This window comes from Gavia stellata, chromosome 16 (assembly GCF_030936135.1).
Source record: "Gavia stellata isolate bGavSte3 chromosome 16, bGavSte3.hap2, whole genome shotgun sequence".
Lineage (NCBI taxonomy): Eukaryota > Metazoa > Chordata > Aves > Gaviiformes > Gaviidae > Gavia > Gavia stellata.
Genome location: NC_082609.1, coordinates 9762020 through 9780636, shown reverse-complemented (window position 1 = coordinate 9780636; position 18617 = coordinate 9762020). Strand labels below are relative to the sequence as shown.

Genomic DNA, 18617 nt, shown 5'->3' with positions numbered 1-18617 from the left:
TCCTATAATACTGTATGGTATCTAGTGTGCATATATATGCATGTATGAATAGGTAGGATATATGTTGAAAAAATATAATGACTGGACTAAAAAATATTGTGCATCAAAATGTTTGAAATATACCTATAAAAGCATATGCAGGTGCACATTCTTTGTATTATATAGCATTTCCATACACAGTATGCATGTACATGTGTGCGCACACATGTGCCCATGTGTATACGTGTATCTATGTGTTGCTGTGGTCCCCAGTGCGTAGTTTATAGTTTGGAGAGAAATCATCCTCCATCATTCGTCACTGCTGAGCTGCAGCAGACCAGGCCAGCACATCATTTGTTAACAGCGACAAAGCCGCACTCATAAACGCCGACATGTTACATTAATTTATAGGCACTGAGTGACTTATTAAATGTGACGTGTGAAATATAACAGGGCCCGGTATGGATGATTAGGTTTTGGGCTTTGAATTGTTGACAAGGCAGGGGTAATGAATTGCGGGACACAAGCTAGTATGTTTCCCCCTCATTAGTCAGTATTAGCTGCATTAATAGTAATAATTGGATATATTCATCATTTAAAATGTTTTAATAAATGTTTGGACAGCACCTGATCTAGGCTGTCAAATATTAGACTGGAAGGTTTGTGATGGGAGAAAAATTATGCCATTCCTTCTGCAGAGATTTATACAGCCTAAGGGATGCCATTTGCCAATGTCCTTTAAGAAGTAATGGGTGGAGATAGTTTGGAAAAAGACAGTGCAACAATAGAGAAACCAGCTTCTCTCACATTTCAGGAAGACATTTCCACTATATTCTAGAGACTTCTTAGTCCTGAGGCCAGGTCTCCAAGATGGGGTCTGAACTGGTTATTTCTCGTCAGCTGCCAACCTCAGATTAGGACTTCACAAAAGGTGTGCGTGTTTCCATCTGAATTTCTGTTTCACTCTTTCACAACTGCAGACTGAATGTTGTCCAGAGCTCAGGAACTTTCCAATTTGGGGTTTTGGCTTGGAGTCATTGGTACTTTGAACTATTAACATATTTAAAATTCCAGAAAATTTTCTGCCTGGACATCTTAAAAGCATGATTCTTTGTGGGATGAAGGCAAGATATTTCTGTGGGTGTTCTGCCAGCTCCACTTTCATTCTTGGTTTCTGTATCTCAAATGCATTATTGCCTTCAATTCAATACAAAGATTCCTCTGATTAAAGACAAAAATATTTCTTTTTTGTTACTGATCTTTAGAAGTGGAATTTAAAAAATTACCTAAAACTGTTACTAAGGAATGCAGACTGTATTCATCTCTTGCTTTAAAAAGGACATGTAGGTGAACACTAGAATGTGCCTTCTAAATTACTGGATGGAGATCAAGAAGACCATGTCCGGTTGCAAAAAAATGTATCAGTGCAAAACTTGTGACGCGTCTCTTGGCTGTAACCCGTTATGTAATGAAACCCATTTTTTAAAAGCAACCTTCAGGATATGCAAAAGCAAAAGCACATGGGGTTATTGGCAGTGCATCACTAGACTGACAGTTTTTATTTTAAAAGAAGAGTCCTCTAAGGAAAATCCTCGCTACTGTGGGAAGCAGTGTTTGGTGACTCAGTAGGAGGTACGCTTCCCTTTTAGATGCTACTGAAGAGGCGTCACACGAGGGACTACTGCATTGCTGGAGGTGCTGTCTTTCAGGAGAGACACAGAGTCAAGTGTCTGGCCACCTGTAGTCATAACAAGTCCCAAGGCGCTTACTGCAAGGATGAAAGTTTTCTCCTCAGTGTCCCTGCTAGTTCCAGCTAGCTGCTTGTACTGAACATCAGAACCTTTTAGATGAATGGATCTTCATGCTCTCCTAAATACAGTGAGCCAAACCGGACTCTTTATATCCATGAACTTACTCTGGGCAAAAAGTTGGTGGCAGACTCAGAAGGTGCCAAGGCTAAATCTGGCTGTAGATAGGTAATGCTGCAGGTCCAGGATGGCAGAAAAGCTTCATTGCAGGGGCAGGAACACTGCAATCATTTTGCACTTGTAGTAGTTATTCTGCATGGTGGAAGAAAACTTTGAGGGTAGAAACTTGGTCATTCTGTTGTAATCAGAACGATTTGTACTTCCGAACTTCGGGTAGTGTTATTTCATTTAATAGACACCAGTGTCATGTACAACTTGTTTAGATAATGTACATGTAACTGTATTTTCCTCTTAATTTTGAATCAAGCCCAGAATATTATTTTGTCAGGGTTGTTTGTTAGTTGGTAGTTATTGTTGACAAGTTGATGTGAGGGTATTTTAGCGTGTTGTGTAACACGTGTCTGCTGATAAGTTTGTCATTGACACTGCACACTATTTCTTCAAACTCAATTTTTATTTGGAGATTAAGCAGAGATGTAAAACTTGATATTGTATGCTCAGCAAATGAGGTTCATCAAGTCTTTGGGCATATGGCTGTGTTTTTATTTCCTGTATTAGTTAACTCTGGGCCTGCAGTCTCAAATCACTAGAGAAGATGAAAATTCATTTTTTCTCTAGGTTTATATTAATATCTCTGAGATCAGACCCTGATCTTGTCATCAAGGTTCACATTGTTTAGTCAATCATCTTAAAGGATTTCAGCCTTTTCATTAGCGATATGTATGTATTAGAAAGGATAACGTGTTTCAACATTAAAGTTAATTATTATGCAATTAGGTCTTTGGTGGAGCTACAGAACTGAGTGAAAGAAGAATGATCAATATTCAGTACTCATGCACAGTTCTTGATGATTTTAAGTTGCTGTCTAGTTAGAAAGATTTTGGTGAGGTTCATTAGTTCTGTTTACATTAACAAGGAATTTTTTTTTTCCAGGGAGGTGCTAGAGGGGGGCAGCTGTAAGTTTTTGCTGATCCTCTTTGCTCTTTGCCAGTTGCCGGCACAATTGTACTTAAAAGAAGAACAATAGAACATAAAATAGAGGCAAAGAGTAAAAGGTTGTTAAGTTGCAAGCACTTCCTAGTCTGTTGAATTAATTGTGACTTTCATTGGTATGATGTAGATGAACAAGAACTTGAACCTTTCTGCCCTGACCATCTGACAAGGTTACTTAAGTGCTCATTGTAAACCTTTTTTCCATCACTGATGCTGTCCTCACTCCTCCCCAGTGATACAGAATAATAATAATTGTACAGTACTTATATAGGACTTTGTAAACTCTCGTGCTCTGTGTTTTGTGGATATGAATCCTATTGATCACAGATATCATCCCTGCTTTCACACAGAAAGACATCTTGGTGACACAGCCAGACATCCAGAAATACAGGAGAGATCCCAACTCGACTATATTTTAACACCCATGGAAGATGTCTGTAGCTGCTAACAGAGGTCACCTTTCCAAAGATGATAATGCACATTGTTCCCTGGTCCCTTAGGTAGGGTATCTAATGCTCTGCCTCTGTCCTTACAATGTCTTTGGGCCGTTGAATTCTCTGCTAAATATGCTGTTTCTCCTAATTCCAACCAACAAAGTACACAGTGGCATGAGCGTGATAGATTTTATTACAGCCAACTCATATCCTTACCTTGCTCCAGTTATAACTTGTCACCAGCATCCTGATCTGAATTCTACCCCAGATTTGGGACATTTGGTTTTGTCCTTCAGCTGGGGTACCCTCACTGGATGGTTGGCTTCAAGAGCAGAAGAAAATACTCTTGTTAGCTGCATCACCTTTCTGGATGGGTGCAAAAGATAACTTTGTAGCTACAGGCTATAATGCCTTTTCCACATCTCTCTGACACAGAAGAGGGCATCAGCAAAAGTATTTTTCCTACATATTCAAGGCCCATTGCTTTAAGAAAAGATCTGAAGTACTTAATCCAAAACTTGTGATATAAGCAGATGTGATTTGATTCTACATGTCTGCTGCAGAGGTTCTAGGAGGTTTCTAAGATTAATCAAGCTCTTTCAATGTCATGTTACAGGTAGTGCTCACATGCAATATTTATTGATGACATCTCCATGATTACATATAGCGTTATCCTCTTCACCATCACATCAAAAACTCTCTTTTCCCCTTTCTCTTTCAGTCTTCCCCTTCTGTGGTGACTGACAATGGATTTTACAGTCTCTGAGTTGCTTGCCCATACACACAGAAAAAGTTCTGCAGCATTTTATCCCTAGAGCCAGTTCACAATCCCCTTCAAACACCCCTGGAATATCTTCTCTTCTTGAACCACCGCATGCACAGCTCAAACAAAGTGCCTCCGCCTTTCCACAAAACAGCTCTTTGCTTCCTTCCAGCACTCAAAATAGCAACTATACTCCGGATCCTTTCCTCATTGCCAGAGCTCCCTGCTGCAAAGGAAGCAAGGGCTTTATTCTCTTAAATATCATGAAACAATGGGAACCCCTGGATGGAATGTCCAGCTTGTGGGCAGGAGCCGAAAGCAGTGCTTGACTTTCTTCCACAGCATTTCTGTGCTTGGTCTTTTCTTGTATAAATACAAATATACATTTGCATATATATTTTTTTCTGGGCAGCTAATTCTAGACTCACGCTTACTAGTTTCTTTAAAAGACTCCTTTTAGTTGTTGGGGTTTTTTTTCCAAGAGAATCAAAAAAGGTTATTATAAAAAGTAAAATCACATCTCCCAGCAGAATCTCTGTCAGACTGTCCTTTGTCACTGACTCTGACCAGGTTCCCAGTTTAGTTTTGATTTTAATTTATTAAAAGTTAGCTTTTAATAACTTCCAGTTATTGGGTTTTTTCTCCCCCACGTAAGGACCTTCACTGCTGCTACTTTACTTGAAGCAAACAATTAATTTGCTTTTTGAAGGATAAGTTGTCTTAGGAGGGGATGCAATCAATCTTTCACCATATTGACACTTTCCAAATATTTCTCTATTTACTCAGATGGGTCAGGTGAGGTAAGTTCCACTCATCTTCATAGCATGACTGTGTGAACAGGAGATTTACAGTCGCGTTTCTAAGTTGTCCATTGCTGTTGCAGTTCTGCTGAGGATTTAGTGATGCAAAAGCTGAGACTGGGGTGTCATCCCAGTGGTAAATCCCGCGGTCTTGCAAAGTCTGTCTTGCTGGCCATGATCCCGAGGCAGTGGAGCAGCTGCAGCCGAGAGCCCCGGAGTTTGCACAGAGTCAGCATCTCGTGGGCACAATTCAGCACGTGTACGAAGTTTCTGTTACATTTCTCTGGGGCTGGAAGCTCCTTGGATTGTGTATTTTTAATGATTTTGAGACATTCATGAACTCAATAATCACTTTCTTAATTTCTTATGTGCTTCTGATTTGTTATTGGCATACACTGCAGGTTATTGTAAATGAGATCTAACAGCATCGTTCTCCGTTGTTTCTGTCTCTTCAGGCCATCAGTCCTGCACATAAATCTGGTCAAAAATCATTTCCATGTCAGTCTAAGCAGACCTCCTGGCTTTTTTTAACGTTAAGCATCTTCCACTTTAAAAAAAAAAAAAAAAAAAATCTTGAGAACAAAACGGAGCAGGTTCTGAGCCAGGTCTCGGGAGGGAACATCGTAGTAACACAATGTCTACACCTAGCGTAACCATTCAAGGATACATCTGTTCAGAAGGGTTTTGAGTAGTGCTCCACCTCTACTTGTGCAGAAACTTTTCTCAGCGCTTTAGAGGCTCAGACTCTGGCCAGAAGGTATGCTGCGCACACACGTCCTTTAAATAGCCTGACCCTCTGGGTTTCACGGATTCGGATGATAGCACTGGTGTGTCAATGTTATTTAAGGATGTTATTGGTGTCGGGTTATTTGAGGAATCATTAATTATTGTATGTACAGGCAGATTGCACACAATTTTACATGCAGGTGATTTACATGTGCCTGATCCAGGGAAAGGTGGGAAATGTGTTTCCCACATATGAAATATTTACCATGTGAATCTTTATAACTTTCTCAGTAAGCTGATGAAAGAAACATGTCATCAGCACCCTCAGCTCAAGGTGACAAGTTTTAGGGTCCCGTGCCTGCTGTGAGAAAAACAGCTTCAGATGGCTGGATTAACACTGCTCTCCGACATACTATGGCTTTGATACTGCTGATGCTTTTTGGTAACCATGCTAAAGTTACAGTAGTTTACCTTGAGGTAGCAGGCAACTGAATCCTGCTATCATATTACAATAACAGTAATGCTGTTATCTGTCATCACTTACACTGAACAGAGGTTCTTTTAGCAAAAGTATGACTCTGGGAGGGCTGCTAATTCAATGGCATTGTGTGAACTATGACAGACCACAGCGCTGGTTTGTGTTTCTTTCCAGTGACTGAAGTCTAGCATCTTCAGTAAAAATAAAAAATAGTTAACCCACTTATATATCCTAGTATTTGAGGGGTGAAACAAGAGTGAGATGGGGAAAGAGTGAAGGGAAAAGTAGTTAAACTGAAACAAATTGATCAAATATTGGGTTTTTTTACTAAAGAAATAAGGCTAAATTGTGTTGGTTATGTGACTGTACTCACTTGATAACAAAGCACTCTAATGCTGGAAAGTCTGTCACAATTTCTGCTAAAGCACTGGCCCATCAGCTCACAAGGAATAGTCTGTGATTTGAAGCGTGCAAAGCAAGGCAGAACTGGGAGGCTTCTGTGCTGTGTGAGCTAACAACTGGGGCTGTGCGTGGGGCGTGGGCGCACGTGCGCTCCGCTGCTCATCTCACAACGCTGTTTGTGTCAATATAAGGTAAAGGATGTGTGTATGTTCAGTTGTCTTGCATCTAGCGGTCATAAACCAAATACTCTGTGTATACTCTGTACAGAGATGGCATAAACTACTTCCGACTTTTTTTTGTGATAGGAAGGTAGCTGCAGTTTAAATTCAATAAAAATTTTAGATAATGGAGCTGGGCACAAGTAAGGAGATATAAGAAAATTCAGATTTTCACTACCTGAAGAAAAAAAATATTAAAAAGTCAGACCTGGGGGCAAAATTAAATTACAGAAAACTGAGCACTCAAACCTGCCTCTGGACTATTTTTAATTCTGTTTTGTGGTGGTGTTTTTTTGGTGGTGTTCTCTCTTTCTTTTCTTATTAAAAGTCTGGGAGAAGAAACCAAAACAGTCTTTCTGGGATTTTAACTCACTCATGGGAGAAAATGCCAAACAAACACACTTTCCCAAACTACTCTGAATTTCTCTGATGCATTATCACTCGGTATCAGAAAGCTAGAGAAGTCCAGAAGATGCAAGATGAAAAATTGATATGCTGTGCTTCACTGTGCAGAACACACAGACCTGAGGACACAAACGTGAGGAAAAGTGACTGGGTACACTTGCTGAAGTGAGCAATGAGTAATTTAAGGCTGTTTTGGGCAGTCCTACCTTCTGATTTGGTGATTATGTGGGTGCCTCCTCAGCTATTTGCTGTGCTGAGCTGAATATTTACTGTACTGATAACAGCAAACCCTGGCAATGCTAGCTCCAGGAGTCAGAGCAAGTTCACAAAAATAATGTAGACTATTCTGTTTCTGTTATTATGGCATTGCCTGAAGAATCTCAGTCAATAGCCTCTGACTGCTTGACGCTTATTCTCCATGTCACGTTGCCTTTCTTGGACCTTTTCTGCAGTTCAGGAGGAAGATACATATTTTCTAGTAAAATAAATAATTTTCCAGGCTTTCGGTTTTGGCTTTTTTGTTTTGTTTTGAACCCAGTGAATTGTTTAGCATCCCATAAATGCAAAATACAGGTCTGATTCTGCTTCCATTTTAAACCAGTGAGAACACTGAATCCAGGGAGAGCAGATCTGGGATTTTTTTTTTCTTAATTAGGATGTTTGACAACTCAAGAAGGTTGTGTTTAGAAGAGAATTAGATGTCTGTATCTGGTGTTTAATTTCTCTTCTGCAGAATAAATTTCCTGTTGTAAAAATGCCACAAAAGGTAGCTACTGCTGTTTATTGACTAAAGAGCCAAGTAAAATCCAGCTGTGAACATGTGGGTAATAGGAGGTTTTCCCCATGCCTATATTTGATTTCCATGCACAGCCTCATGTTGGTAAATATCAGTGTACGTCTCAATTTTTCTTTTGTGAATAGGGTACCTGACACAACCAGTTAGTTGTATGTGAAAAGGTCTGCGAGGAAGAAAAATCCCAAACAAACAAAAAACCCAAACATTGCAACAATAGACTTATTAGTAAATGGGAATCTTCATACCATAAATGCTAAGGAATTTTTTCCCCTCCCTTTTCTGCAGTTATTAGTAGAGCTGGGCTAAGCTTAGATTTTCTATAGTGTAGGAAATTCCATTATTTTGACAATTTTTCTCTGGTAAAGTGGAATAAAAAAGTGGTCCCTTCAAGTAAAGTTTAAAAATGTTGGAAAATTAAAGAAATTATTGTTCAGGAAAAAATAAATGCTTTATTTTAGCTTAATTTTAAAAAAGTTGGGAATTTTCTAATGTAAAATAGGAGTTTTGATTAGAAGAGTCAACTTGAAAGGGAAAAAAATCAGCTTTGTCCTGAAATTTCTAAGGGACATTTCTACATTTTGATTACTTACTTTTCCAAATAAAATTGCATTAAACTATGCATTTTCTGTATATTTTTATTTTAGTGGCAAATTACTAACTAGATCTAGTTACCTGTAGGTGCAGTAGAAGTTACTGATTGAGAAAGAAGTGTGTGAAAAGTGCATAGAAAACCCTGAAGAAGCAAATGAAAGGGCTGAAGTGCGTGTCCTGTCTGCCTCGTGGTGACCTGTACTGGCTTCAGTACTTCTTGATATGCCAAGTTTTCACCAGAAGTAAAACACCCATCAGATATTGTTTGGGACAACTGTATTTGTAGTATCACATCCCCAGCGTCCTCTTTCACTGGGAGGACAACCAAAGAAAGGAGATAGGCTGACAGCAGAGCTGGTTCTGCAAGGTACTGAAGTATGTGAGTAGTACCTTTGTCTCCATCAGTACTGCTTGTGTATTTAAATTTATGCACATATTTAGTATTCTGCAGAATTGGTATGTCATCCAGAATGGGCATGCAATCCTTTTATCTGATGGAAGCTTGCTAATTATTGCACTGGCCCATGTATTTTGGTTTTACTAATTTTGCAAACCCACATATACTTACTGCTGTATTTCATCCAGGCGTCTAAAGTTGCCCTCTTCTATCAAATGCGTTTATACCTCAGAAAAGGTGCATTTGTCAATTTTGTTTGCCCTAGCCAGGTTTAAGTTGTATAACCGGCACTCACTTTCTGGATAGCCACTGGTCTAGCTGACCTTGGCAGCACGACAGCTGTCGTATTTTCACATGGATGAACTGTTCTTGAACAACTTCTCCAATGTATCGGGAACAAACAAGCTTTTCTTCAGCATCAGGAATGCAGCAGGTCTTCTTTCCAACTATTTTTTTCTCCTTCCACAGACATATTTATTGTGGCAATGGCAAGAAAATCCTACTGCTAAGCCTTCGTGTTTGAGTTCCTTTAAATTTCCTTCAGGGGAGTGACAGAAGAGCCAACCTAGAACATGTCAGAGCTTGCTTTCTTTAATTTAATTCTTCGTTTATTTTTAATAAACATGGGTATTAATTTGTAGTGGCAAGAAAAGTAGGAGGGCAAAATCCTTTTACATCGTCGTTGCTAGTATTTTCATTTCTGCTGTGTATTTATTTAATTTAAATCACAGTGGTAGTTAGCAGTGACAAAGAGCGGGATGCTGCTGGGGAGGGTATTGCACAAACCCAAAGGGTTTGCAGCATGATGGACAAAATGGCCAGCGATGAATGGCAGGGAGTATTTTATACAAGTGGAGTGACCTCCAGCTGGTAGCGTGCTCACTAGATCCTTCAGCTGAACGAGGGGAATCAGAGGATGGAAGGAGCAGGAGCGAGGAGGGAGCCGGTGTCAGGAGTTAGAAGTAGCAGCGTGGGAAGGCAGCGGGGGCAACCAGGGAGCTCAGACTGGGCTGCGGTAAGAGTCCCTCACTAGCAGAGAGCAGAGGATAATGGTGAGAGCACAGTCCTGCTGACACCAAAATCTTTTTGGGAATGCGGCAGTTTTGTTAGAAAAAAAATCTTCATCTCCAAAAAGGCATTTTCTGTTGAGTTGTGAGAAAAGGAGACAACCGTCCCAGAAAAGCTGATAACCCATTTGGTAGAGGTTCTGCCTCGCAGACAGAAGTTCATGTTAATTTTGGGCCTGATTCAGACTGGAGGTTTGTATTTAACTGAAGGTTGTATTTCTACATTAGTCCTTCCAGTTACTTAGAGATTTGCAGTAGTACAATGCCGTGGCATGGATTAACGGCTCAGCAACTTCACTCCTTGAGTAGTTTTTGCAGCCTGCACTGAGATGCATCTTAGCACACCTAAACGTAATCTAAAATTAACTGGTTTTCTTCAAAACTGCACTCCCATACCCTCCAACCATGCCTCTGTGGGATAAGGGGTGAAGCATGGAGCCCTTTGATTTAATAGCAATGTAAGTCAGTAAATCAAAACGCTTTGTAAAAGTTTGCATGTTTCTGGACCTGAGCTGACTCGCATGGAGCTGGCTTGTGTTTCTCTGCTCCATATGCACAAATGCTCTTCACACCAGGGATGTTAATAGTCAGGAAGGGAGTCAGAAAATATGTTGGTTTGATTCATGCAAAAAAATAAACCTTCAGTGGTAGCAATAAGTATAATTGATGACTGAGTCTTGTGTGGCAGAGGAGCTGGTGTTCAGCAATCACATAAGTTTGGAGAGAGAGTTAAAGTTGAAGATTTTATTGACACTCCTGTCTTTTGCACATTTTTTTCATCTTGGGAATGAATTTCAGACCCCAGTGGTTAGTATTAATGCTATATATCCTCTGTGGTTAGTATTAATGCTATACAGCCCTGCCAAATGCGGAGAAAGTTAGAGCTGAAAAAAATAACCCACTGTGAAGAAGTTAGATGCAAACAAACAGGGATGGAGGTTTGTGCTTACAAAGAGCTCAGCAATGTTGGCACTTCTCCTGGACCAGTCCTGTCAATCTAAATCTGAAATATTTGCAGAGTGAAGTGTTGCTAATGAGCAAGGCTGGCAGGACCGGACTCGAGGTGAAGAAGGCACCTGAACAAGCGGTTTAAAGCAGCAACCGAGAGACCAAGCTGAACCCCGTGAATCAAACTGCTCCGCTCTACTCTTGTCTTAATCTGTTCACATCTGCCTTCATGACAAAGCAGGGGGAGACCGTCAGCCGGCGTGCGCCTTGCCAGCTTGGGAGCCGCTCGGCTCTTGCCTAGATGAGCGTGGGATGCTTTCGCGTAGCCGGGGGGACTCCAGCTCTGGTGTGTTCCAAAACAAAGTGCAGCCTATAGTTTGTTTTGTCTTTCAGTGGAATAAAAATACGGCGCTTGGCAGAATGTGTTCTGTAAACTGGCGACTTTTTACTTAAAATGCAGTGAGCGAACTTGGCTGTGTAAGCTTGGGGTCTTGAAAGTGCCTCTGAAAATACTGGGTTTTTAAAGTTAATTTTTTTGGGGAGTTGATTTAATTAAAATGAAGTTTTCTTTGCTTGCTTGCTTGCCTGAGGTTTTTTTGGTAGCTTTAAATAGGTGAGCTTCATTTCTTCTGCAGTTTATTTTGGTGAAACTTCTTTAGAATGAGGGGGAGATAGCACAGTGCAAATGGAGTTAGACTTCGAAACTTTGGGTTAGAGTTTGCAGATGCTAAAACCCAACTCTTGTATTTCATAGTGATTTTCCAAGCCTTTGAGCTGATGTGAGCTCAGACTTTGTAAGGGAAGGGAAGGCTCCGTGTTTCTCCTGGAGAGCCTCACGAAGAGTTTTCCATCTCTTTTGGGGCCCTTGAGTCAACCCACCAACCCCCATTGCCCAGCTTTCATGCGTGTGTGCAAAGCCAGACGGAGAAGGCACTTCCCATGTTTGCGTGGCTGAGGCTGCCTTTCAGCGCAGATATTTTTCACTATTCCATGTTCCACCTCCACTCGGGGCCGAGGTGTTGCTCCAGGGCTGCACAAGACTGGGCGGGCAGCCGCTGGGCTTGGCACTTGGTAAAGCCACCAAAAATCCCCCCGGCAAACCCGGGGCAGCGCCGGCTTCTCCCCAAAGAGTAAGTGGCTCTGAGAGGTTTTGCCACAGAAGGGCCTGTTCGAGGCTGTAGGCACCAGCTGACAGGGATGGCTTTGCCTCCCAACAGATGGCCGGGCTTTTTATTTCAGTAAGCAACCTCGCGCGGAGGGGTGGTCTCCGGATCCTGCCAGCATTTCGCATGACAGGGCCAGCTTAGGGCAAGAGGGATCTGATGTCCGTGCCCTTCATAGCTCATGAGCTAAATGACGAGCTGCTGACAGGAAAGCCATCATCTGAAGTGTAAGATCCTGAACTCTCCCTGCTTTTCGTTTTTCTTTGGCGGAATTAATGCCCTATTTGCTTGTCTCTCAAAATCCATTCTGGCGCGAGTACAAACCCTCGCCTGGTGGCAAGCAGTTGTCTGGATTCGAGATGCCAAGATTTGTGCTGACAGCTCCTTCTACGCAATCTGAGTCAGGCTGTCACAGCTGGCCATTAGAGGCTTAAAAAGACACACACATGTACAACAAATAGCACCGACTTTCTGTTATTGAATATCAGAACCTGCTTGATGAGAAAACGTAATGGCTTACACTGCTCTTTATTTTCATGTAAACCAACACAGTGTCTCCAAACCCCTGTTCAAGTGTGGCGGCTGTTTATTTTATGTTGATTGCTTGCTCTTATTTTGCAACAAAGGTCTAGAAGGGACTTCCTGGGTCAGGAGATCCAGTCCTTGATAATCCCAAGCATCACTCTTATAATCCTTCTCATTAGCTTACTTTTCTTTTGTGAAAACAGTCCCTTGTAGTTTCAATTTGTCCTTGCAGCCATTTGCCTAGTATGATTTTCTTGGCACGGAGGAACAAGCACCAAAACTTGCCTTCTTGAGGAGTGGCATCACAACTAGAGCACGGCAAAGAATGCTGCTCAATCAAAAAGGGATTTTCTGAAGCTGTTTACCCTGCAGTTTTGCCTTTCTTGGTGGCAGCGTGTGCAAATTCAGTTTGGGTGCTAAAAGATGGATGCTTGCAAAAGTTTACTTTCTGATTTAAAGTAAACCAGAATCAAACAATTCCCCGCCCCACTTTTGTATGTGGAAACAGGTCAGACTAGCTTCTGCTTAGTCAACTGATGGTTATTGCAAGTGTAATGCTGCTCTGTCTGGTTGCGCTACATTTTAAACTTGCTGTAGGATTAGATTTTGCATGGCTGAGTTTTAGTAGACCTTAGTCTGTAGTTTATTTTGGACAAAAGGTTGATAAACTTTGGCTCTCAGGGAGGAAGCCTGGAATCTAAGACCCACTATTATTCATTGACTTGTCTTTATGAGTTTACAGTCCACTGATGCATAACACTGAAGGAAATATTTTCAGTGAAATGTTTGCTTTTTTCTTTGGCTTTGTAAAATGCTATGTCTTTTCTTAGAGATATATGTCAGGGTCATATAGCTACTTCAGTGAACTGTGTATGGTCAGGAAATAGACTGCATTGAAAATATTTCATTTTTCTGTGAAGTCAGTCTTTTAACCAAGACTTCCCCCCTTCTCCTCTCAGGCTTTTGGTCTCCCACTAACCACTATTTGAGCATTATTTTTATGCACAAACTGGGTTTAATTGTGGAAGGGAGATTTCAACTGTATGGAACATTTTCAGTATTTTTGTATTAAATAAAAATTTGCACATGACAGCAAACCTGTAAAACAAACCCCCATTTATACATAAGGGAGTTTTCTTGGCTGGCATTTTTCTGTCCTCTTTTTGCTGTGCTGAAATATGTGTCTCTTACTTCCTTGCCGCTGTGGATGGCACAGCGAGGCTGGCTGTTTAGCGTGATAGAGGGACTGACTTTGCAAACTTTAATGGCTCTGACACACCAGATATTAATGCTTAAATATTTAGGATGTGCTTACACATTTTGCTGGATTCGGGCCCATGCAAGCTCTGCTCCCTCTTTGGATGGTCAGTGGGATGATTTGTCTGTGCTGGGAATACAACGTAAATAAGGCTTGGTCGGACCAAACGTGCAGATGTTACATAGTACTACTACGCACTGTTTATAAGATGTTAATGTCCATTTCTCTTTCTCCACAGGTTCTTCTTGAAATTTTTCCTCAAATGTAACCAAAATTGCCTAAAAAATGCAGGAAACCCTCGAGACATGCGTCGATTCCAGGTCAGTCGGACACGCTTCCTCCTTTAAAAATCAGCAGCTGTTAGGGACAGAAGTACTTTGACCCAAACTAACCTAGTAATTCACTGGAAGATGCTAAAAACATAAGGTCACAGAATATTGCCTGAGGACTACTTGTCACAGCAGAACTGGCAGGAAGTAGTTGGGTTTTCTTGCTCTGGACAAGAGAACTCTTGAAGATAATGTCATCTCCACGGGAAGTGAAAGCATGAAAAGGAAAAATCAGAATGACCTCACTGTTGTTTTAGGTTATGGGGCTACCCTGCTCTGAGATATTCCCTTCTGCCTGGGGAACTATTTGCCTTCATGTAAACACTAAGTGAGCACCATGTTTATTGGAAGGGGCAGAGGAGGGTATAAGAGCAATTAATAAAATCAGGCTCGTGACTACACTTCAGCAGTTATTCTTCAGCAGCGTTAAAGACTCATAAACGTGCATTGTGGGATGAAGGTCCATCCCTGTAGTCAGCACTTGGTAAAAACTACCATTGGGTGTATCTTTCTTGGGATGTTTTGGCTTGGTGTTTCCCCACTGCTGCAGCATGTGGCAGTGGGGCTTGGGAACTGTAGTATCAGCACAGTTTCAGATGGCCAAGGACTTTTTTTTTATGCTACACCTATGTCCACGACTACTTTTGGGATCAAGTACAGCACTGCCCCTTGGGAAGATGGTCTGCACTTGCCTTCCCCAGTGCAGCAGAGTGGTGTGGTGGCAATGCTGAGAAATAGTTGCTCCAACCCCTTTATTGAAGACGTGGTCCTTTGTGCCAATAATGCTTTACCTGAGTATGTGCTGAATAAAAATATGGAGTAGAGAGCCAAAGGACCTTCTCTTTTGATGGGATGAGTGTGTATGGCCCAGGGAGAAAACATGGTAGTGTCTGTCAGTGGGGATTTGCCTCAGGGTTCTGAGGAAGAACTAGGAGATTTGTCCTATAGACTACATGGGTCTTTGGGGTAAGACAACTCCAAAAGACGGTGGCTGTCTGCAGTAGCTCAGGACCTTGTTTGCTTCTTTTCCAGCATTGTTGCACTTAAATGTAAGTGCTAAATGCTGTATAAATGGCAATATTATTTATATGTAGAACATATGTCTTTTGTTGAACTGCTTAATTGCAACAACGCTGGAAGGCAGAAGGGTGCTATTTGCCCCTCTGAGCACAGAAGAGCAGAAGTGAGGAGATGTGGCCACAGGGATTAAATTAATCAGTATAAGAGCTAGCATTAGCATGGCAGAGCCCTCGGCTTCTCACCCCACACTCCTCCCTCCATTACGTTTCTCCTGTGAGTCGAGAGGCCATTATCACTGAAGGCGAAAGTGGAAAAAGGACTCTAACCAGCACAGGGATTTAGGCCAAGCAGTCACCCCTGGGGCCTGTCAGAGCTTGCTTCACAACACGTACACTCTGCTGGGTTTGTGCTCGTCCAGGCTTGAGGCTGATTTTCATATGGTAATGTCTTTGCGTGTTTTCTCAGAACAGCAATCAGGAGCCTGTGTCGGCAAGTAGGTAGGACATAGGAAAGGTTGTTGATCTCTTGACTTGTAAAGACATTCTGTCATACAAACCCGGCTTCACAGCAGTTGAGCTTTCCATGTGTAAACAGAGACTGCTTAATTACACAGGTCATGTCAATTAGTGTGACCTTAGCATTTTCAAGAAATTAATCACTTTCAGCCGAGTGAACCACTCATACTATAATACGGGGTGGTATTGAAGCTTGCAGCATTCTGTTAAGTGCCTGGGCTTATTGTTTTACAATAGCTGCTTTTGTTTCTTTTCTTTTTTTTTAAATTTTGAACTTGTTGCTCTTTTAGCAATCGACTTCTTAAAATAAAACAGCAAGACTCTATAGAGTCCGGGCTTCATTTATCATTTCTTAGGGTGAAAAGGACCAAGCATACACAGAGTTTCTCAATGATATGATGCACCTAGATGTTTGAGACAATGTTGTGTAGGAACCAAGTGAAACCTGGATGCCTGTGAAGTCAGTGGAGGGTTTGCTATCAGCTACCTTTGAAATATTGCCGGTCACTTACAAGGTCTCTAATAGTTATGTCAAAGTTCTGGTTAAAAACCATAAGAGTAAGGTGTTTCCAAATAATTTTTAAATAGCAGCATATTCTTTTTACACAAAAAAATGGAGACTTTCCCTTCCTTTACTTCATTCCCCTATGTGTGCTGGACTGTTAAGCTGCCCAGAGATTTGTCCATCTTTCAGCCATGATCTCTCATTCATCAGTCCCCAAAAGTCACTAGGAGTTATTAGAACACAGATTATGGTTTTGGTGCAAGAAACAGTGAAGGGCCAGGGATGCGAGTCTTGCACTATCTAAGGACCGTCCCTGCAGAAAATTTCCTTTCTTAGTAGTTTTTGGGTTTTTTTTCCTGCAGCAGGGAATTGTCTGATTATCACATGGTATAAGAGAGGTTAAGAAAGTGCAGGGAAGAGGCAGAGTATGTGTTGATTCAGGTGACCTGTGTGTGAAACTTCATTCAGACTCACATATAGAAATGAATTAGGAAGTTTTATCCTGAACTTCACGTGCAAATGTAGTAGTGTGATAAGTCTAACATAAAAGTCTTTGTGGGCCTGGAAGGAAATACATTTCTCTGCATGTCTGAGATGTCCAGGCATGTGACAACTGGAGCAGTGTCAAGTGCCAGCAAAAGTGTTTGCTGGAGCAGTGCTGGCCCTGGCTGTGTTAGTTGTGTCTCTATTAGCAGAAGGAGACAGTCAGAGAGGAGAAGTCAAGTGCTATGCAGGGACTCAAGACAGTTGAGTGTTCAACTGTGCTACAGACTCCATGCTTGTCCTTAAGAAAATAATTTCATCTTTGTGTGTTTCATCAGCCCAATTGCACAAAACATTTGGTGGTACCACATATTGTCGCCTTTGTCCAACCTTGCCTCTTTATTCCAGAAACCCCATGGAGCAGGTACTCAGTCTGGTTTTGCATTCTTCATCACAATAGGTCATCAGTCTTGGTGGGATAGGCTGTAGTTCCCCAATTAGTGGTAATAATAATAATAATAATATGGTATCATGGGTGAACTCTTCTCTGATTTTCTTTTTCAGCACTAAAAACTCATTCATACAACCTAAACAGTTTTGTATGTTATTGTAATTAATGTAACCCAGATGCCCTAGTTATCTTGTTGTTCTTCTTTTAGCACAACTGCTTGCAAACTGACATATGTCAAGTTTTAATTTAGGGGAAACTTTTCATACTGAGTCACTGCATAAAACCCCAAACATTCATTTATTATGAAAACCTTGAAAGTCGCTTAGAAATTGCCATGCTGTTTGATTCTGTTACCGCGACCTCTTCCTCAGCCTAGGCTGCTAGTTTGCCTCCATGGGACACTGCCACTCATGTTTGAATTGAAGCCACTTGTGTCTTATTGGCAAATTTGCATAAGAGACAGAGATGATGCTTCATGATCCCAGATAATGGAATTTGGACGTGCAAAGCTCCATCCCCAGAGAAGGGGGGAAAAAAAAAACAGGCTGAAAAATAGCAGTGAGAGCTGTGGCCCAATTCAACAAGGTAATTAAGCGCCTGGCTTGTCCTTGAGCACGTGAGCAAAATTACTGAATGTATTGTACTTATGTGCTTTAAGTTGGGCACCTTTTTAAGTGTCTTGTTACATCGAGAGTGATTTTTAGTTACTAGAATAAAGAAGTCAACACATTGTAGGAAGAGGTCACCGAGTGGTGATGAAAACAAAGATGTTGCTCAAGCCATTTCTGCATAGCTTTCAAAGAGCAGCAAACACAGGAGTTACAGATTTAACACTAATGACACTCTTCAAACCTGGAAATCGTCTTAATCAGATTTTCTCTGCCTTTGCCACTGGATGTTGGGGACATCACAAAAATACCAGATCCCTCACCATACGTGGGAGAAAATTGAAAGCACAAGGAACATGCTATGTCTTAATCAGTTAGCAAAGCTTAATGGGCTGTGGTTAAAAATGAGGAGTCATGCAATGCTTAATTTTGATATATTAGGTGAGGTACTATAACAAATAAACAGGCTGAGTGCTAAACGTGGATAAATAGCTTGATCTCCAGGCTCCTGGTCTCTGAATATTTTTTTTTAAACTAAGCTCCAAAGTATTCACAAATCGAACTATTTAATGGCAGGCAGAATAATTCACAGAGCCATGATACGTTAATGCAGTTGATAGTGCCAACTTCATTGAAGAAAGTTGTAAACTGATGTGTTCCTTTCATACCTCTGTCTCCCCTGGTGTTGATACAGATTTAAATTCAAAATCTATGAAGGGCTAAAGCTAAAGCTCAAAATCATTTTCCATGTTTGCCTGTCCCAAATTAAAACTGTGTTTTGTTGACAAAATTTGGAAAGGTTTGAGATTTGGCAGGGCTGGTTTTCCCTGTGCTT

The 18617-nt window shown here is 41.2% G+C and overlaps 1 protein-coding gene across 14 annotated transcripts in view; it reads left to right on the top strand.

Annotated features, from left to right (window-relative positions):
• EBF1 (EBF transcription factor 1) overlaps positions 1-18617 on the top strand; it is a 279211-nt gene that overhangs the window by 162212 nt on the left and 98382 nt on the right. For all 14 annotated transcript variants that reach the window (XM_059825508.1, XM_059825513.1, XM_059825507.1 and 11 more), the window contains one exon: positions 14110-14191. In XM_059825508.1, the coding sequence (XP_059681491.1) occupies positions 14110-14191 (82 nt within the window). The remainder of the gene's footprint in view (positions 1-14109; positions 14192-18617) is intronic.